Genomic DNA, 21,922 nt, shown 5'->3' with positions numbered 1-21,922 from the left:
GCTCATCTCTACTCAGAATGATATTGTGGGGATTACTTTCTCAGTCAATTGCTTCAGTCTTGCACTGCTCTTGTTACATATTCCACATCTCCTCTTTGCTGTGTTAGACTCAAAATGCGTGCCTTTTTTTTTTTTTTTTTAATGTGTGTAAATCCCCCAACTGAATTTCCTGATCTGCTCTGTCAAGATGACAGCTTTCCTTTCTTATCTCTAACTTGCTGAATTTTCAAATAAGCATCCTTGTGCTGTTACTAGCTCTGCCCCTTGCACGCAGGAGGCACTCCCCTTAAGAACTTGCGGAATCAATTTATTGTTCTTGTTTAAAACTTCCCTCTATTTGTGGATTTATTAAGAAAAACACAGCAAAATACAATAAAAACATGAGTCAGGTTAGGATAGTTTGAGTCCTGATACTGTCTCACTGTCTCTTCAACTTTTTCACTGTCTGTATCTGTCTTTGTCTCTTGTACTTAGGTTTATGCAGTTTCTGGAACAGTATCCACTTCTACTTTGTCTTTACGCAACACCTTTGCAATAGAGCTCTCTAGCATAAAGCAGAGAGTTACCTACTAGTTGTACAGTGAACTCTATTTACTATGACTTCTGAGGTAGGGGAGAAGTGCTTAACAACGCATAACAACAATTTCATGTTTTTATCTTGGGGAACAGGTGTTGAGAGTTCTTACCACAGGATGAGAACTTGTTTGTAGTGTCACTAGTGGCTTCTATGATAACACTTTGACCAAAGCCCTAAGTAAGAAGTCAGCACATACACTTTATAGAAGTAAAGAAAGTCTTTCATTGACCCCAGCAGATAGGAGACATGCTTGATTGTTATTAGTCTGCCTTAAAGAGTTTACTGGTCTTTGACCAGAAACAAGCTCTGTCACAAGAAATTACCTAATCTCTGGGTTGCAAAGAAAAATAAAAGGTGTTGACTTTGTAGCCTACCTTTCCAAGGAGACAGGAAGAAAATAAAGTTTTTCCTCTAGCTAGTCACAAAAATAGTATCCCTAGCATTCTAATTTTATGTGGGAGAAAGGAGCATATATTTATACTGGGTCTTTGCTGAGGTACCCACTATGAGTTCCCTTTCTTCAGTTAGCAGGGTCTTTTTGTTTTGCCAATAGGTATCTCAATTTCCTAAATCCAGCCCTGTTCCTTGAGTTTTTATTCCTGCTAGCAGGGTTAGACACCTAAAGGATTAAGCTCTTTCCCTCAACAAATGCTGAACGGCATCTATATAATGCTTTGCTGTCAGTTTAGATGACGCAGAATGACCTGTAGCCCTTATTTAAATGCACACCATTTTATACAATCATTAAATAACCAGCCTCTAACAGCGTAACTGCCCATGCCTCCTCCTCAGTCTCTCTTGTTCAAATGGTACCGGTACAGAGTGATAACTCTTTAGGGATCCTAGCTGTTTTGCTTTTCTCACTCCCACTGTAAAGCTGATGAAAGCACTGTGATTTTTCTTTATTACTTACTGATTTGAGGCTGGCCGAAGTCTAGGGCTGAGAGAACGGAGAGTCACTGGGAATGCTTTTTCTAGTCAAGTATTCTTTGTCAGTCAATGCAAGCTAATGTATGTCTTTGCTCCTAAGAGAAGATCACAGTTGCTTTCCACTGTAGTAGAAAAGCATTTGTGTAGCAAATAGTACTAGTTCCTATGAGACTCTTGCTTCATTTACTGTTGGGGGAATGTTTTTGTTTTGTGCTTTAGTGTAGCACAGTCAGATGTAAGTTTCTGGGAATTTGAGTCTGTATCCTGTAAACTGAAGAGTCACAGCTGGTGTATTTGCCACTGATGTAAGGGAGGAGGAACTGTAGAAGGATCCAAATTTTGTATGTCACTGTGGTCTGTCTGATCAGGATGTGTAATTTCTGTCCCTCATCACTGTTGCTGTACTATTCATGAGTTTTCCTCCTCTCTCCTTCAGAAAGGTTTTCTTGCCAAAGTATTTTTGGGAGTTTGCTGTCCTACACTCCAGGAATTTTTCTCTTATGGTATTCCTTCTGTCCCAGTCTGTTATCAATGTTGCAGCTCCCTCTCCTACACTGAAGTGCACTATTTTTCTGTCCTTCGAATAAAGTAGTAGAAAAGCTACTTAGCAACTGCTGCTTAGGAGTTTTCTTTCTTCCACTGCACATATACCAGTATTTTGAAGAGTATTTTTGGAAGATGGGAGAGGACCCATCCATTCAACAAGTGCACAGCTTCTTTAACAGTCTCAGGCTGACTCCTAGCTAATTTTAACATAGCCACTTACAAATATTGCTTTTCCCTGGAACTACTCTTGCGCCTTCTTCATGAAGCAGCTCTCCTGGGCCCTAATTAAAGTCAAATCTCTTGCTTCCCTCCTGTCTCTTTTGTCCATATGCTGAAATGGCTGCAGGTGTGGAACCAAAGGAGAGTGTGTCACAGGTGAGAGAAGCTGGTAGCGAGCCACTCTGGAATTACTCACTGTTTGATTTGAGGCATTCCTGAACTAAATAGAGTTGGTGGGGGAAGGGGGCATTCTAGTGCTTCCTCTGCTGTACCCCTCTTTCTACTTATTTAGTGAATCCTTTTGGGCTCCTGGGTGCTGCCAGCAGGAGCAGGAGGTGGGTGCTTTGAGGTGCGTTCAAGAAAGAAAAGGGAACTGGCAGCTTGCTGTCTTCCAGCCCTTCTGTCCGTTCCATCTTCTCCACTTCCTCACTTTTGCAGGGGTCACTGGGGGGCAGGTGTTGCTGCAGTATACCTCTTACTTTTTTACCTGGGTTGTTCATGCCTTTCTGTAGGATTGCATAAAGGCAGGGGTTCCGCAGTCCTTTGGCCTGCCTGTCAAAACACCCGGGGGAAAATAACCAGAGTAACTATTTTCTAGGAAGAATGGAACTATAATACAAGTAAGTTTGTACATGTCCCTCTTAACAATGACAGTGGTGTAAAGTAGTTGCCACACAGGTAATCTAGTTACCCTTAGTACTGAGGAAGACTAATAGTTACAGCATGAGCTCGCTCGCTGGCTTACTGTCTTCTGGGCACGTCTCTTCACCTGGATGTGGTCTTTGCTGCTACTGCTGTGACACTGGGCTGGTAATTGGTAGCTGTGTGGCTACGGATAATGCTTCATTGTTTACTGTTCCCTTTAAGAGTTAGATGTCACTCTTAAATGAGTGTTATTTCTTTAGCAGTTGTATTTACTTTGAAGTCTTTATTAGTTTTGAGTTCTTGGAAAAGTAGCTTTTCAGCTAACAAACAGGTTAGTGGGCTGTCTGCATCTGCTTTCAGCAGTTTTATGTAACTCAGCTGTCATCTACAAAGGGAACTTCTCCGGTAATAGCAATATTTCAGTCAATATTGCCTCTTGGGTTAGGGAGCAGTCCAATCAAATTGGATTACCTCCCATCCCCTTATGTTTTTTTTTACCACTGTCTTAAAACCTTTGAAATAGGATCTCTTTCTTTGGGTAGGGTTTTAATGCCAGAATTTAACTCTTCTCTTTGTCTCTTTCAGGAAAGAGTCCTGTAATAGATAGACATGGGCCTCAGACATGGGCAGCCTCCACCCTTCATTGCAGGGACCTGTGGGTCCTGTTGAGACTCATGCTGTTAAGCTCTGGACAAACCCATGAAAATACTGCCCCTGAATTCCTTTGCCAGAGCTGAGGGAAGGAACAGGATGACTTTGGTATGAAAAAGGGACGCTATTTTCATGAGTGTGTACAGAGCCTAATAGAACAAATCTCAACAGAACCCATAGGTGGTACTGCAGTGAAGGCAAACAAGCAGTGACAAAAAACTTCAGCTTAGGAAACACAGCTAGTACAACTGCTTTCCTTTGGTTGAGCCAGACCTGCACTCAGCATGGGGAGTAAGATCAAAAGCAGCTGAAGCTGAGGAGGAGTGTTGGATTCTAACCTTAAATCCTCAGGGTGTGCCTGTCCCCTCTTTTATTTTGCCTTCCCTGCATCTAGTGTCACATCACTCAGTTTGGGCTTGAGGCTGTGTAGGACTCCAGTCCTGAAAATGGTGATGTCCACTGTCAGCCTGGCTGAAGCCTAGGGCACTACTGAGGACAATAATGGTAAATATATTTAAGTGTTTGCTGGGTCAATGATTAATAACTTACTCCTGAATACCAGATTGTAACTACTGGTATGACATGCGATTTTATAAACAAATCCATTGACACAGCCCTTCTGGGAAAACTCTCCCAAGCTACCATAAAATATTTACGTAGTAACAAGTAACTCTCTGAGCCGTAGAATTAATGAAGTCTAATTTCTGAGATGTCTGCTTCCCATTATAGCATCATTATCCAGTGCTTATCCACATCTTCTGTCTTTTGGGTAAGAAGCAGTACGTGTGCTATCATGTGCCAGCCAGCGCGCTTGCTGACTTAGTTAAGTACGGACATGACTGCTCGGCTTAGTGCTGTATCTTGGTGGCTGTATGGAGTGGACAAAAGATGAGGATTTTCCTCAAAAAGGTTATTACTGTCTGTCTTTTCTATGCTGCTATTTATTTTCATCAAGCTTTAAGGTAAATTTTATAGAGAAATAAGTGCATCTAAAACATAAATTTCCTATGTGATTGGATTATGGATTTTAAGTTATGTATGGAAGGCTCAAGTAATGGCATAAATGACATTTTCCAAGGGAAGTCATGCAGAAGAGAAGGTATAGGAGACAAACTAAGGTAGGAAACTAGAGCTGCTTGGACTTGTAAGTCAGCCTTGATTCTTCTCAAGCACCTGCTTATGATCAAAATCTTCTCTTGTTTGGAGGCCTCTAAAAGCTGGGAGGGAGTGAGGGCCTCATGGGGTCCCTTCCAGCTGGAGTTAGTCTATGATTTTAATGGAACAGGGTTTGAATTGTGATCGTCTAGGGCCCCTCTCACAGCTCTACTGATGTCATGGGTTTCATAGGAGAGAGTTTCTTTTCCTCACAGAGACCTATCCAATCCTCTTTCTCACTTGGTAGCAAGAAACACTTGGGAATATCAGCAAAAGCAGGGAGTTTCCAGCTGCTTTTTTAATAACCTGTTGCACTTGAGTTGCTGGAGTAAGCCAGCTGCACTTCTTTGCATTCATGCACTGCCTTTCCAGGAGTGATTGTGAGGAGCTCTGCAGAGATGGGGAATTTTGGTGGCAGCACTGTACTATGGTGCAGGCTACTCTTTTCAGATTTGTAGTTAAAGGAAGAAATGTGCTCTATAGTTTTCTCTCTTGTTTTCAACGTACACTGTAATTCTGATGTAATGACCTAATGGTAGGACCTGGGGCTTTAGGTATGCACCCATAAGACTTTTGTGTGAATCTGTCTCTGGATAGGAACTCAGTTTTTCAGAGTTAAAATACAACTGCCAAAACTTAGAAGCTGTGCCATAAAGAACGGATCTGTGTTGAAATGGGCGGATCTGACAGATCCATTCTGTTTCCTGGTTTAATGATTGATAAGACACTCTGTCCTTAAGATCAGTTACCTAAAATTGTCTCAGTTTTGTGTTTTAGAAGTTCAGGGCTGCTTAAAAGGTTGCAGATCTTATTTTACCTTGCTTTGCCATTTCTCCCTGTGATTTCAGGTGTTAGATTGAATTCTTGTAAGCATTCTCTCTTAAAAATGTTTTCTAAACTGAATTGCTTGTATTGCCAGTGTTAAATAATGCTTTAAGGGAAATAGTACTTTTTTTTCCACTTGATTGTTTTGATTGCTTGTACTTGAAGACTGATTTGTTTCAGATGTTTACGACTTTATGCTGGTATATATTTGGATGTGCTGTTACAAACCTTGTATCTTGTTTTTCCATTCATTGAAAAGTGTATTAAATTTATATCCTCTTTATTGATTTAGTCATTGTGTGCTGGTTGTCAGACAAGTCTCATCTCATACATTTAATTATTTATATTATGATATCTTTATTGCAGAAGGTCTATTTTAGTTATTAAAAATACTCAAAATCAGGTCAAGCAAAGAGTAAGATTTCAAAAGGCAACAACAAAAGTACCAATGTAAGTCAAAATGACAGTGTAAGACTAGCAAATGAAGGCACTCTGAATACTATGCCAAGCACTCTTTATTTTTGTTTTGAGCTATTGTGTCATCAGGGCACAGCTCTGGCTTTGTGCACTGCTTCCATGAATATTAGCAAACCTTAAAGGGTTCAAAAAGAGTTTTAACGGGAGAAAACTGTGGTAAAATGTCTGACTCAATGTATTTGTTTTACCTGGAGGCAGAGTTAAAGTTATATGAGTACAGGTAATTGGAAATTCCATTCTACTTTCTGGATTTTGTTCCTAAGCTTTTAACATGTTATTGTTTTAATAACATTCTTCCTAATAAATTAATAGGCAGGAATGTCACTTTAGCAGTTCTTGTTTCTTGTCTCTTCCTAAACAGTTCTACTTTTATTGTTGCTTGGATCTAGGAAACTTGTTATGTTAGGTATAATAGATTTCCAAGTATGGGTGACAAGGAGGCTTCAGATCTAAATGTCTTACACGGCACTGAGTATGAGTTTTTGTGTCCTCCTTAGAGAGGACTTCAACTGTAATGTTCTCTGTTTTTCCTGCTGAAGACCTTCACCTTCAGTTCAGCTCAGCTTGGGTGGAGTGACTGCATGGGGGGCTGGATGACAGTTGCTAACAGAAATGTAGTTAAAACTATAAAATAAGGCTAACCATTATTTTAACCTATGATGGAGTGAAAACCTATTCTTTCTAGAAGAGAATCTTCTTCCAAGATCTATAACAAAAGTGTAAATCATAGAATGGTTAGGGTTGGAAGGGATGACCTTCAAAGGTCATCTAGTCCAACCCCCCTGCAAGGAGCAGGGACATCCCCGACTAGATCAGGTTGCTCAGAGCCTCGTCCAACCTGGCCTTTTCCAGGGATGGGGCTTCCACCACCTCTCTGGCAACCTGTTCCAGTGCTCTACAACTCTCATTGTAAAAAAATTTTTCCTAATATCCAATCTAAATCTGCCTCCATCTATTTTAAAACCATTACGCCTCGTCCTGTCACAACAGGCCCTACTGAACAGTCTCTCTCCATCTTTCTTGTAGGCCCCCTTAGGTACTGGAAGACTGCTATAAGATCTCCCTGGAGCCTCCTCTTCTCCAGGCTGAACAGCCCCAGCTCTCTCAGCCTGTCCTCATAGGAGAGGTGCTCCAGCCCGAGTCTTTGATACTGAAAATGGCGAAATAGAGAAGGGGCTGGAGAGATATGCCTCTTGTCTTGGGTTAGACATACGAAGTTTTCATTCTTAGTTGTCATTGCTGTGCATTTTAAGGACGTTTTCATATTTACCCTTCATGTCAGAGATGTGGAGCTCTTGGGCAGTATGGGAGTGGACACAGCTATGGAAACAAGTCTTTTGCATATGCAGCAGAAGGTGGTACCATGCAAACTTCTTTAGAGATGAGAAGTGGAACTTGAGCCCAATGGAGATTAGAACTTTGACACACCCACTCTGACTTTAAATGTCTTAGAGGAATTTGCTCAAGGGAAATAAATTTGACTACTGCTATGGGGATTGTTGTGGATGGCTCCTTTGAGAGTATTTTCTCTGTGGTCAGCAGTGGTTAAAGGAGACAAGTCCACAAAAGCAAGTAACACCCGTGACATACAAGCATATTCAGTGAAAGGAAGGTTTTGTTGTTGTTGTATTGCTTTGTTTTTTGGTTTTGTTTCTCTCCCCACTCCCACCCATGCATGGAATTTATTGTAACAGGATGTTGCAGGATCCAAAACTATGACTAGGTTAACAAAGGAGTTAGACAGCCTCTTAGATGATAGGTCTACTGGTTCTCTACCAAAAACGAGTGTCTAGATGTAACCACTGCTTGGGAAAGTCCTTTAATATCTGACTATGAGAGCTTGTAAACCATGCTAGGAAACATTTACTCTTTTCATGTCTTAAGTTCTTTCTCACCTGTTACCGAGTCCCATGAGACACAACATTGCACTAGCTGGACTTTGGTACCTTCTTGTGCTCCTGGGTGACTTGCTTGTCTGATTCACTTCTGAGATCTGTCCTGCAAAGAAGTTTGCAAGAGCCCAGAGCCTTAGAAGAGGGTAACTGCTTAGTGCTTTGGGTGTCTGATTTGATATTCAGTGTAACATTTTTGCTGGACTGATCTGGATTATTGATCTGGAACCAACTTTTCTTCTGTCTGGCTCAGCAGTCCAGCTCTCCTTCCCACAATAAGTTCCCCTGGCATCAGCAGTTGTTAAAGTACTTTGAATGCAAACGGAGGCTGGCGGTGTGCACACTTGCATTACCTCAGCTTGGGACAGTTTCACCTGCAGTGATGTTTGTGTGAGCTGGCTCCTGTTTCTTACTGGTGGGAATGCATTGCAGAGCTACCCTTATCCCTGTGGTGCCTATTGTCCTTTGTGTCTTCTAAGATGACTGACTTGGCCCCTTTCACATACTCTCCCAAACTGATACCAGAATAAAAAACAGTGGTGCCTGAAAGACCTTAGTTATTAGTTGTACTGCCAATACTTAAGCAGCTGTTTGAAGACTGATATTTCTTTGTGCTGTCCAGGAAGTCCATAACCAGAATTGTTTGGTCTGGTCAGGCACTGATTCTGGCAAAAAAAAGAGGGTCTGCCACCCTTATGGTAAGAAGTTGGGGAGGTGGGAGTTAAAACCAAAACAATCTGGGGAAGAAATTATCGTATTCCTTTTTGCTTGCATCCACATAACACTATTACATAATCAAATCTGTGAATGTTTTTAGGAGCTATCCCATGAACCAAGAACTTCCTTTCATCCACAGAGACATCTCCAGAGACATTAAGAGAAACTGCATCTGTCATCTAAACTGCCTTCCTGATGACAAACTAATCATCACAGCCACCAAAAAAGCAGACCCTCTCTTGTGCATGTGTAACTTGAGTGCATCTTGGTGGTCTCCCACAGACACCAGAAAAGATTCTGTTGAGAGCAGTTTGGTTTCTCTATTTCCTGTTTTCTTTCACACTGTGAAGCTACCTTGAATGCCTTCAGCCTGGGAGAAGCTACTGCAGCCCCACAGTCCACAGTTTTTCTTTCTGAACGCTGTTCTCAGTCGCAGTCTGGCACGCTGGCTGGTTTTTACTTTCCTTCAAAGTCTGGATGCTGCTGATAGATTTGACCAGAGCAAATGGGGCTGGCTAAGGCTTAAACTAATTTGTTGATCTAAGAATAAACTTGTTCAAAGAAACCATTTATTACCTCATGGCCTCTGTGGATTGTGTATCATGAGACCTGCCAACTGTACTCATGGGGGAGAAGTAGCCAAGGAGCTTCCAGACGTTGAGAGGCAGGTGAGAGGGGATGGAAGCCCTGCTCCTTTCAGCTGACGGAGATTCCTTGAGGAGGGAGTCATGACAGAGGAGGTGAATTTAATCCTTCTCAAAAAGTGCCTCTCTCATATTCTGCCCTGTCGTGTAACACATGGGTAAACCCTGTTGGAAGAAGAAAAAGCAAGTGATAAACAGCTGTAGCCAGAAGCATTAAAACTTTGAAAGCCAAGGCTGTATTCTTCAATGAAAACGAGGCAGGCTCTCCTACAGAGCCCTGACTTGTTTCATTGCTTGATTATCTGTTCCCTGTTGCTTTAGTATTTGAACAGAAGATGCCCTATTCTCTAACCTAAATAGCATGACACTTGTAATTGAATCTATGTGAAGCCAAAGAGAAGTTACCTACTGAAGACAGCCAACTCTCTTTTGTTTTTGGTTTTTTTTTGTGTTGTTTTTTTTTTTTTAAATGAAAGCACAATACAGTAAATTATGAAATGGATCATTGAGGTAGTTGTGGCACTTCTGTAGAAGCCAGTTTGACCTGCTTTGACCACCTGACTCTAGTGCACAACATTGCTTTCTTCTTCATGGCCTCTCCTTCCAGCTGAAGGATCTGTCAGCTGGAGACCAGTGGGAGCAGCACAGGCTGTGTCTGAGAGCCCCCAGCTGTGGACAGATGCAGCACAGCTGCACAGAGGAGGATTTTCTCCCTGAACAGATGCTCAGCCTCTGTGGATGAGGCAAGTGAAGGTGACAAAAGCATTCCCCTGTTATGCACCTGAATTTGGGTGCTTGCCAGGAGACCAGTGCTCTCAGTAAGAGTGTCTGCCATGCTCCAAGTAGCTGTTCTGGCAGACTTGGAAGCAGAGTTGTGCTCCCTTCTCTGAAAGGACTGCCTCGGGGAATGGGGTGAGGTAGAAGAGGTTTCACTAGACAGGTGATCACAGGGAGACATCACTTCCAAAACACCTGTGTGATGCAACAGCCTAAATCTCATTGATGTGTATGTGTTATAAAACTGCTTTCTAATATTTTGCTTTGGGTTTCTTGGTGCTTCAGAAACTTATGGTGAAATCTGAACAGGAAGTAATCTCTCTTGATAATCTTATGAATTCTGAAATCAGCTGTATTTTGAGTGTTGTCTACTCCAACTGCATAGATATAACTTTTTTTTCTTTTTTTTTTTTTTTTTTTTTTTTTTTGGAAGGTAAGGAATGAAGAAGACTTTATTAAGAAACTGGACTGCAATCCTGACCAGCATCTAAAGGTAGTGTCCATCTTTGGGAACACAGGGGATGGCAAGTCTCACACCCTTAACCACACTTTCTTCTATGGCCGGGAAGTCTTCAAGACGTCTCCAGCCCAAGAGTCTTGCACAGTTGGAGTCTGGGCAGCCTATGACCCTGTCCGCAAAGTGGTTGTAATTGATACAGAGGGCCTCCTGGGGGCCACTGTGAACCTGAGCCAGAGAACACGGCTGCTGCTGAAGGTCTTGGCCATCTCTGACCTCGTCATCTACCGTACTCGTGCTGACAGGCTCCACAATGATCTCTTCAAATTCCTTGGTGATGCCTCGGAGGCTTATTTAAAACATTTCACCAAGGAGCTAAAAGCTACCACAGCCCGCTGTGGCCTAGATGTTCCTCTGTCAACTTTGGGTCCAGGTGTCATCATCTTTCACGAGACTGTGTACACCAAGTTACTGGGCTCTGGTGAGTAGGCAGTAAGAAACTAAATTACAATGTGCTAAACGCTATCTATAAATTATCAGGTTGCACTGAATATTTGGCGTTCTTTACTACTGTGTAAAAGACGTGGTTTGGATTTTGCTCTTGCTTGTTCCAGCCTGGGAGCCAGGCTATGGAAATAGCAGAGCATTCCCTGATGGCGATCTGACGATCCCAGATCAGCTAGAATAATCCTCTTAGCCAGCTGGACATTGGTACTGACTAGTCATGATGGGAGTTTTGCCAGCTGTAGGAGGAGTCATCACAGAAGATCAGGAGTATGAGTGGTATGACACATTAAGATGAAAACTGAGACACCTTGGGATTTTGGCAGGGATATGGAGGATCCTGTTGCAAAAAACCTAAAATAAAACTCTATGTAGAAACTAGGATGAGCAAAAATAGTGAAACTGATGAACTTCAATACTCACAGTACCCTCATGAGGCCAATTGGGACTGAAGTTGTGGTGGCACAGAGCTGATGGTTTGACACTACTTTTCTCTGTGCAGGTAGTAGATATGGCCAAAGCAGCAGGCCTGGCATACTATTATTCCCATCACTTTCAGTGTTCTTCACCAATACTTTTAAGTTGGCTCATGTCATACTGGATTATGTGTATTTAAATTGTGTATTTTATTTGTATGTCTGAGTGAAATGCACTATCCTATGGAAGCTGCGGCACGTTTTGGTTTTGACTATACAGAGATATACATTGCTTCTCCTGGCAGTGTATTTTCCATGTTTCAAAAGGCACAATGAAACCTTTCTTCATTCTGTCCATTTCTGATACTTTGAGCAGGAGCCCTAATGAATTGGCCTGCAGCGGCTGAGGCTCTGTCCTGCTGTCTGTGAACGTCTGGGAGTTTCCTGCTGTGTAATACCACAGCAGCTGCCTGCTGGCACTGATTCTCACTTTGGCTTTTCTGACCAGTGAAGTCTTGAGCTAGTAGAAGAACTTGTCATTCTTTCTGGTTATTATTAGAGAGCCTTCTTAATTACTTTAAACTTACCTGCCGAGACAGTTCCTTTTCTGACATTCCAATTTGCTGAACAGCAATGCAGAGTTTCATATAGTTGTTGAAATTTGCTGTTTCAGCAGGTCAGATTTAGTGACCCATAATGATAGTTGCACCTGTGTGCAAAGTCAGGGTAGTAAAAAAATTATATTTTCATGATCACTTCTGATCATGGTAGGAATAGGAAAGAAACCTCTTAGCATGTGTATTTGCAGCAAGCTGCAAGCATCTTCCTTGATGGATAATTGAGATTGTGTGTTTATATCGTTTTTGGGCAGGAAAGGAGCCTGCCTTGTTCTGAAATGTACAGCAGGTACTTGGAAGCAGGCAGAAGAATGTGTTTGGCTTTATGGAGTCCGGTCTGATGAGGCCAGTTCTGAAGTGCTTCACCATGTACAAAGGGTTGATAGAGGCTCAGTCTTCCTTGCTACAGGGTTGGTATGGAGACCAAGCAGCCCATGTAAGGTCCATGTCCTCCGCTTATCTGGTGTTAGGACTAGCTGTACAAAGTTATGGTCTGGTGAGAAGAGCTAACAAGTGTGCTGACATGGAGTTTCCTTATATTGTGTCATAAATTGCTTCTTATTCTGGATAGCTGTGTTTCCAAACCTAGATGTTTCTGGTTTTACTTGTGGAACTCGGTCTTAGAATCTAAAGCTAGGTATCAAAAAAAAAAAAAAAAAGAGACTGCTTTTGGAAACAGTTTATTTCTTTTCCTACTTGTAAAATATAATGATAACTACATTCCAGATGTATTAGAAGGTTTAATTAGGAAAACTAGCACTGTGTTGCATATGAAAGCAGTGTGCAATTTAAATATTATTTTAAACAATTAGTTGTTTATATACTCACTGATACTCTTATATATAGATCATCCTTCTGAGGTTCCTGAGAAGCTCATTCAGGATCGGTTTCGGAAGCTAAGCTGTTTTCCTGAGGCTTTCAGCTCAATCCACTACAAGGGAACAAGGACATACAATCCTCCAACAGATTTCTCTGGACTTAGGCGAGCTGTGGAGCAGCAGCTGGAGAACAATACCACTCGGTCACCTAGGCAGCCTGGGGTTATCTACAAAGCACTAAAAGTAAGTGGAGAAGAGTTCATCACAGCCTTTATTTGTGTTACTGTTGATAGTAACTGTCAGTTGCAGTTACCAGCAAAGGTAGAGCGTGTGAACCACTGACGCAAACTTGCAGATGTCTGGAGAAAAAGCAAGTCTTCTATGAAGATTATGACTTCTGTGTGACAGCCAAGAAGGCTGGGTAGCTTTTTTACTTTAAAACAAGCACCTTAGCAAAGCTGAAGAGCAACTTGAGCAAAGTAAAAAAACTGAGCCAGGAAGAAATTGACTGGGGAAGAAAAAATTAATTGATGTTGTGAGTGACAGGCACTTAATGACAGTGACTTACAAAGAGGAGGCCCAGAAGGAGTTATTAGTGAAATTCCTAAGGCAGGCCTCAGCACAAAGGGAGGGAGTGCAAGAAACTTGAAGGAAGTTAACGGATGGCAAAACCTAGCACTGAGTGTAGTGCAAGCCAATGGCTAGGAGGCAAAAAGGATGGAGGAGATGAGTTGGTAGCTAGGAAACAAGATGGGGTCAAGCCAAATGATGTGTCATTTCAGAGGTGCAGCATCAGATGAGAAGGCTGATGAAAAGGAATGGAGAGAGCAGCTGGTGATTTTCTTAGAAGGTTTACCTTGCTAGGATTTCAGAGGGGTTTTCAAGTCTTCAAATTTGCAGTCTGTCCTACAAGTTTCCATACATTGCTACCACTACGTGATTAGCATCGTATTTTCATTGGCCTGAAGAGCACAGCTGTCATCGGGGAGGGCTGGGCAGAGCTGGGGCATATCTGCAGGAGAAGGTAGTATTTGCAGTCAATTCTAATGTTAGTCACAGCTGTTGGAACAGATAATTCCAGCTGCTCTGTATTTGGGCTAGCTGAAGCACAGAGGGAGGTATCAGGGTGGCGTGTACACCATTCCTTTCATTATGGAGTGCAGGCAGCAAGGGGAAAACAGCTGGAGTGGTTAATTCTAGTTTGATTTCTAGGACTTTATTAAAATATCAAGTATTGCAGTTTCAGATACAGCTACTCGTATACTTAAAATTCCTCTCCAGTAAAGTGGTTGCTGTGTTCAGATCATTACTGACTACAAATTAACATTTTTTGCTTCACTTCCTGGGGACACAAGGCTTGCTAGAGATCTGTGTCCGTCTCCTCTAACTTCTGAATACATTGGCCAGTATCAGTCAAGCTTGAAAGAGATCTTAAAGATAATTTCATTGAAATTCTGTGAAATCAGATATCTACGTAGACATCTTATCTGAAAAGCTGTGGTGAGAGATATACTTATGTTTGTGTGTATGTGTAGTCAACCCTTGTTAGACAGCAGAGATACTCCCTCCCCTACTCCCTGGGAGAGGGAGGAAGAGAAAGACAGGCAGCCACTATAGTTACCGCATTATTTTTTTTTTTTTTTTTTTTTTAAAACATAACACCCAAAAGAACTGAAAAAGTTACGTGTGCCAAGGCTAAGTACTGACTTAATCTGAGAACAGATGCTCCCAGGAAGGAAACAAATCCCTTTGTGTCAGTCTTGCAGTTTCACCAGAGAAGAGCAATTGTTCCAGGGGCCAGAGGAATGCTCAGGCCAGCACTTTCTGAACTGAGGGGCAAAGAATGTGTCCTCATGTACTGTGAGAAATTACTCTTTGAAGTTTCCCTCTGGAGGTTTACAGACTGCAAAGCCCTTTTAGCAAGCACCCTGCTATTTTGGGCACGGGTTGTATGCACAGAGGTGGATGCAATCTTTTGCCTATTTCTGCTGTAAAATTCAAAGTAGGGACAGGAGGAGAGAAGAGTAATTATCTTACAAGCATTCCAGTCGCTTCCATACAAGTGCAAGATTGTCTTCTTGCCTGGTTTCTAATCCTTTTCTTGGTTTCCACGTTAGTAAGAGATTGTTAGCTGTGTAGTCTCTCTCTCCCTGCAGGAGAGGAACCTATGCTTTTTCTTGCAAAATGTTTCGTAAAGTGTTTGTATTGCCCTCAGTCCCTTACCAGTTCATTTTTTTTTCTGTATGACAGGCTCTAAGTGACCGTTTCAGTGGGGAGATCCCCGATGACCAGATGGCTCACAGCTCTTTCTTTCCAGATGAATATTTCACATGCTCCTCTGTGTGCCTCAGCTGTGGGTAAGCAGATGAGAAATGCACCCTCATATTTCTAGAAGATAGTGCTGCTCTGGTCTTCAGCCATAGAATGTAAAGTTTCTGTGATGTCTTGACACCTGACATCACTTATCATCAGCTAGTACTTCCAGGCAGAATTTGCTTGAAATTCAACTCTTACGTGAATTGGACAGCTGTTATTTCCGCATCCCAGCTGGATGGGATGCCTACTCTATTTTTGTGTATTGCTACAAATCTGTTCTGCCCGTATCTTTTTCCCCAACGCACACAGGGCAGGAAGAAAGGAGTGTCTGAAGAAATACCCTGAAATTTCCTATAATGATTTTTTCCTGCCATTTTTATTACCTAAACAGTATAAACAATCCTAAAACACACACAATCATGGACCTGAGCTGTGTTCAGTTACTAGATCTAAGTGGAGCTCCAGGTTTGGTTAGAACTTGGCTCATAGCTCTCTGTGAAGAGCCAAGAGATTGAGCTTGGAAGGGCAGTAGATGGCAGCCAGTGCTCTGAGTCTGTAAGCAGTCTGTAGCAGCATGATTTTATGTCTGATTATGCTTCTGGAAACATGCTCTCTCAAATGTGATGTAGTACTACATTCCTGCTCTTTTATGCTTATTAGAGAATTTCTAGCAGCTCCTTGCAAAGGCTGCAGTGTTAACTCTGTCCTGGTCAATTTCCAAACTTGGTCAGTCCTTCCTAAAATTCTCTGTGAAATTTAAATTGGCTACAGTAATCATTTCCTGCACTGAACTGTTGTGTGGTGCTGCTTTGTACTGTGAAACAGTTGCTACACCTCCTTCCAAAGAGCCTGCCTTTCCATTATAAATTATGTCATTGCTGTATGTACAGTTGTGAAAACGGTTTGGGATTACAAGGCCTGTACGAACGCAAGATAGTAACATAAATGAGCTCTTGGTCTCTTGGTGACATCTGTCCTGCATCTAACAGCATCAGCTCATGGTTTGCTTTTCTGTACTCAGGTGTGGCTGTAAAAGGAGCATGAACCACGCAAAGGAAGGAGTCCCTCATGAATCCAAAAGTCGATGCAGGTATTCTCACCAGTATGATAACAGAGTCTACACTTGCAAGGTGAGTAGCGACACAAGCACAAGGTCTGAAGAATGGAGAAGGAAAGGCTGGCTCAATAAATGAGGAATATCACAGGCATATACTTGTTTTCTTGCATTTTTTCAAAGGGGAGAGGTGCGCATGGCCTTGACAAGAAAAATTGATCCCCACTGAACTTGTATTTTTGCTTGGAGAGGTCATCACCTCTGTGTGCTATGTGTCATTTGCTAGCTAAATTGTGAACCCAGCTGCTTTCAACCTGGGTGATGCTGACATACACACTTGATGTGGTTTCTCTTCTTATTGATGTGGTTACTCTTGCTTATGCCTATTGCTTGGTATTAGCCAATTTTTTCTGAAGAATGTGTGCAGGAGACAGGAGAATTTTCAGGTACCATCATTATTATTGTAGAGATATTTCCCTGATGTCATTATTGACAGCAGGTTCGGTTTTATTTTGTTTTTAAATCAGTTTTGATGAGTGCTCTCCTTTGCTGTAGAGACCACTGTATGCCAATGATGTGCTTTATGTGGCCAAACAGCTGCAGGATCTGAAGTCTGGGTTTCCCAAGAATGCCGTTTTAATTGAGCCTTTGTGTTATAGGCCTGTTACGAACGAGGGATGGAGGTCAGCGTGGTGCCAAAAACCTCTGCTTCCACTGACTCCCCTTGGCTGGGCCTTGCCAAGTATGCCTGGTCAGGGTGAGTACACCAGCTGAAATCTCTCTGTGCTCCGTTGCCTCTACACTGCCTGCTGCACTGAACTTCCAGGACCTCACTGAGGTAACTCATCTTCCTCTTCTGCAGATACGTGATTGAGTGCCCCAACTGTGGGGTGGTGTACCGCAGCCGACAGTACTGGTTTGGCAACCAAGATCCTGTGAACACTGTAGTGAGGACAGAAATTGAGCATGTCTGGCCAGGGGTAAGTCTGGTTGCTGGGTAGTCTTTGTGTATGTGTGCAGCCATGCACACATTTATGTTGGTTCTTCTGCACATTAGTGGAGAAAATGGGTTGGCTTTCATTACACCTGGTCCCTGTCTCTGCTATTTAAAAGAACCTTTGCAAGGGCCTTCAGTCATCTTTTGGCTGTCTTGAAATGGCTAAGTTGCCATTTATGAACGCTTTGTGCAAATGATACATCATTAAAATATACCCCTGTGTTTCAAAGCAAGGCTGGTGAATTTTTTCGTATGCTTACCCTCCAGTTTAACAGGAGCAGTGGGTTGCAGGGCCATCTGCTTCTGGAAAAATGAGGTTTCCCTGTTGTATTCTCAAATGAATATCCATTTCATTCCAGACTGATGGATTTCTGAAAGACAACAATAATGCAGCCCAGCGTTTGTTGGATGGGATGAATTTCATGGCACAATCAGTATCTGAACTTAGCCTGGGACCCACAAAAGCTGTGACCTCTTGGTTGACAGACCAGATTGCCCCAGCTTACTGGAGACCCAACTCTCAGATCCTGGTAAATAGCTGCTGTAGAGAAAAGCTTTGCATAGCTAAAGCTGCTTTTCCTCATCCTTTAAGTAATATAGTATTTTACAGATTCCAAATGCTTCTTATTTTATTGCAGCAAGCCCTTCCCCTAAAATTTTGAGAAAGCTGAAATGCTTTCAGCTCTTCCCGTTCTTGACTTAACCAGAGAAACTATGAACAGAGGCTCTGCCCAGTCCTGCTCAAGAGACTGTTTCCTCCCTACTTTTTGTGATCTCCTCTCCCAGCAGTATCGCAGAACATCCTGGCTTGCGTGAGCTTGCTCTTCAAAGCAAAGAATCAACATCTTAAATCTGGCTACTGCAGTTGATAGTACTGTTTTTATAAGTGCAGAAATTAAACTCTGGTTTCATACTAGATGCAAAAAAACTGGCCCCAACAATTCAACTAGGAAAGGATTCGCTGTGTCTTGCAGGAAACAGATACTTCTTCAATGAAAACTGCCTTCTGAATTCTTACCCCCTACAAAGATCAAATACCCACCATTCGGCTCTGCATGATGTATCTGTAATTGTTTGTGATTATGAAGGAAGGGATCATAGCAATTTTTTGGCTTAACCACTGTACATCTACCTGTCTGAATCACTTCCCTATGGTAAAGTGATGGGATTGGTAGCACTCAAGTCTTGGGTGTAACTGTTTTTCACAATTTCAGTCTGAGTCTTGCCATCCTGGGATTCTGCTCTCTATTTTTTTCTCTTAAGGAAGATAAAACTAACAGGGTTTTTTTTTCTGTGTTGTTCTGAATAGAGTTGTAATAAGTGCAACACGCCTTTTAAAGATAATGACACTAAACATCACTGCCGGGCCTGCGGAGAGGGCTTCTGTGATGGCTGTTCTTCCAAGACCCGTCCAGTGCCTGAGCGAGGCTGGGGACCAGCACCAGTGCGCGTGTGTGACAACTGCTATGAAAACAGAGGCATCCAGTTAGGTAATTTTGAGTTGATTGTGACAGAATTATCCCTGGGCAATAGTTAGTCTGAACTCTTTGTCCCTGGCTTCTGGATCACAACTGTTCCCACTGGGTGTAGACAGTGTTGTTCAACCTGGGCTTTGTCGCAGAGTTTTTAGTAGGGAAGCTCAAGAGCTCAATGTCTTTTGGCAGGAAGATGACCCTTGCAATGAGCTACCTGGTATCTGACCCCCTGACAAAACTATTTTCTAATTGGATCTTTACTTTTTCTGGCACCTGCTGATGGTGTGGAGCTAGCATCAGCCCAGGGATGCTGCTGTTTCAGCAGACGATGTATTTTGTCCATGATTCCTGAAATGAAAGTGAAAACTGCAATCCAAGATTGGGAATGTGGGAGATAAAGGCTGAGGAGAGGCCCCAAGCTGCCTTTTGGATTTGATATTGGTTTTTGCTAATGTAAATTAACTGAAACTTGGCAGAAATTGTGCTGGTGTTGAGCCTTTTACTCTTATGTCATGCAGATGTGGCTGAGCTGCCTTCAGATGAGGAAGGAGGGACACTTATTGCCAGGAAGGTGGGGGAAGCTGTGCAGAACACTCTTGGAGCAGTGGTGACAGCCATGGATATTCCATTAGGTGAGCTCTGTTCTCTTCTGATGGATTTTTTTTGTCTAGAGGCATTTTTGTTTTCACAACGCAAAACGTCTGATTAAACTTCAAGAGCTTGTATGACAGGCTGGCACCTCTGCTATGATACCCCTCTTGGCTGAGAGTTCTACAGCCCCCTGCTCCTCTCTCGCTTGATGTTTCCTCTTGGTTTTCACACATGGTTTTTGCAGTTCATACCTTCTTTTCTCCCTGTTGTGCAAATCTGTGTGCACCAAGCTGTAAGTAATTCATGCTCCCCTGATGCATCACTGCAGTGACCTGCCAGCTGGAGTTTCCTAGAGAGCGGCCAATCAGGTAGCATTTTATCAGGTTTGGTTTTCTTTTAGAGGTACTGAGTGCCTTTTAAGTGTGTTCATGCATACTGCTGGCAGTAGGGAAGGTAGGGAAAAGTAAGTGTCTCAGCCTCTGGAAGAGTCTGAGTAAGGGAAGATGCCCCATTTAAGGAGAAACAATCCATCCCTTTCAAGGGAGGCAGAATGTGGGAGAATAGCAGAATGGCCTAAATGGCTACCTGTTGACTGAAGTATTCTGTCAGTAGGTCGTCTTCCCCTTAATGGCAGTGGTATGACTTGCAGTGTGTGAGTACTTCCACTGGAGTACATTCTTGACATGCTCATGTTCACAGATTATTTTCTTCTCCCCCTTTCTCATCCCCCAACCTCACTTCCTCCATAGGGCTGGTAAAAGATGCTGCTCGACCTGCATACTGGGTACCAGACCATGAAATCCTGCACTGCCACAACTGCCGGAAGGAATTCAGTATCAAGCTCTCCAAACACCACTGTCGGGCCTGTGGCCAGGGATTCTGTGATGAATGCTCACACGACCGCAGAGCGGTTCCCTCTCGTGGATGGGATCACCCAGTCCGAGTTTGCTTTAATTGCAATAAAAAGCCTGGTGACCTTTAGCTCCAGGTTCTTCTCCAGATCTTTGCAAGTCCTTATGTTCTCAGGGTTACAAATGAAAATATCTGGTCTCCCTTTCGCCTCTTAACCTGTTGCAGCCAGAGTGCATGTTTCCAGTTTCTGGCCTCCTCTCGTGTTATATCCATCTTGGAACGCTGGGAATGAGCTTATGTTCAGCCTCTAGGTTTTAATTTCATATTAACTGGAGAAGGGAGGGAGCTCCCTTGTAAATGTGCAAACCAAAATCCAGTGTATTTTATTCCAATTAAAAAAAATATATATATATCTCTCTCTATATATATATCTATCTATGTATAATTTAGTATATTAAGAATGCGGTTGGCTAATGAAGCTTTGAGTATTCCTAGTTCAAAGGATGGATGGTGTTGTTCCTTACTATATTGGATCAGATTTATGGCCTTCTGATTCTTCTTTTGGAACATCTTGCTGATCACAATGTCGTGTGAGGAAGGTTTGGACTCTGTGCTGCCAGGAAATCTCCAATGTTGATGTATGAATTCCACCTGGTAATTCAACCAACTCTATATCTGGAGGTGCCATACTTCTGGCTATGGAAGATAAAAATCAGATTCATTAGCAAGTTTGTTTGAACTGTGATATGAGCAGTGGTCTTGCAGTGCAAGAGGTATCAAGGTGTGCAAGAGGTTGAAATAGACTCCCTAGTAGAAACTAGTAGAGCTCTGAAAGGTAAAGCAAATCATGGCACAAGGCAAAGCATTCTGATTTTGCCATTTCAACTTCAATACCAGATCAAAAGGTAGCAGGGTCTTGCTCTCACTGATAATGTTCACATGTACTCAGGTTTTCTTCAAGTTTATCTGCCAGCTTGTTGCAGTTAAGTTTTGTCCAGAGCAGAACAAGAGAACAAGTTATGTAGGCAATTCTGAAATATGAAGTTTGAGTTGTTTGGGTTGTGATGACTTTTCCCCTACTTTTTAAGTGATTCCGGAGTCTGGAGCCTCTGCGTTCTCAAATGTGGTTGCATAGAAACTGCACAGATTTGACTTATCTTTTTTCTAATAATATGAACTTACAAATCCACCTGGAAAATGCGAACCTTTCTTCTTTGCTCCTAGCAACTGGCACTCACTGGACATCATCCTTTTATTAAAGGACTGCAATGAATTCACTGATTTTATTATCAAAACCACCACTTAACCTAACTAATACTGTCTTGTACTGTGGATTTGTGGTTCCATTTATAAGAAGTAAGGGACCATTGTGGATTGAACTACCTAAAATTCTTCCTTCTTGGCTTACATAGACAATAATTCTTGCACCACGTGAGAGTTGTCTCCTCTTGGAGTGGCTGGAGTTTGATGCAATGTCCTGGAACTGTGGTATTTTTTTCCCCACCTTATTAAATGTGCTCTTGTGTAGATGAGTGCCCAACATCCGGTTTTAGGACTGTATTATTAAATTAACTGATATAAAAGACTATCTTCTGAACAAGCGTACTGACTTTTTCCTTGTAACAAGTGGTTCTCACTTTGTCTCTGAAAGAACATACTCACAAAGTGATTGCCCCTTCGCAACTACATCCAGCCTACACATGGAAGTAGACTTGGAAGACGTTCCAGAACACCGTCGGTACTGGCCGAGTTTACTGGGGACTGTCTAAT

The 21,922-nt window shown here is 42.4% G+C and overlaps 1 protein-coding gene across 5 annotated transcripts in view; it reads left to right on the top strand.

Annotated features, from left to right (window-relative positions):
- The window catches only part of ZFYVE1 (zinc finger FYVE-type containing 1), a 29,975-nt gene extending 9,676 nt beyond the window's left edge, over positions 1–20,299 (top strand). For all 5 annotated transcript variants that reach the window (XM_086749592.1, XM_086749591.1, XM_086749593.1 and 2 more), the window contains 10 exons: positions 10,489–10,993; positions 12,896–13,110; positions 15,118–15,224; positions 16,205–16,313; positions 16,897–16,994; positions 17,100–17,217; positions 17,594–17,764; positions 18,544–18,724; positions 19,228–19,341; positions 20,050–20,299. In XM_086749592.1, coding sequence (XP_086605718.1) covers positions 10,489–10,993; positions 12,896–13,110; positions 15,118–15,224; positions 16,205–16,313; positions 16,897–16,994; positions 17,100–17,217; positions 17,594–17,764; positions 18,544–18,724; positions 19,228–19,341; positions 20,050–20,282 — 1,851 coding nt within the window. In that variant the 3' untranslated portion in view covers positions 20,283–20,299. The remainder of the gene's footprint in view (positions 1–10,488; positions 10,994–12,895; positions 13,111–15,117; positions 15,225–16,204; positions 16,314–16,896; positions 16,995–17,099; positions 17,218–17,593; positions 17,765–18,543; positions 18,725–19,227; positions 19,342–20,049) is intronic.
- The last annotated feature ends 1,623 nt before the right edge of the window (positions 20,300–21,922 follow it).

The sequence above is a fragment of the Chlamydotis macqueenii genome, chromosome 5 (assembly GCF_036417535.1).
Source record: "Chlamydotis macqueenii isolate bChlMac1 chromosome 5, bChlMac1.mat, whole genome shotgun sequence".
NCBI lineage: Eukaryota > Metazoa > Chordata > Aves > Otidiformes > Otididae > Chlamydotis > Chlamydotis macqueenii.
The sequence above is the reverse complement of the archived record's forward strand: the minus strand, read 5'-3'. Positions and strand labels throughout refer to the sequence as shown.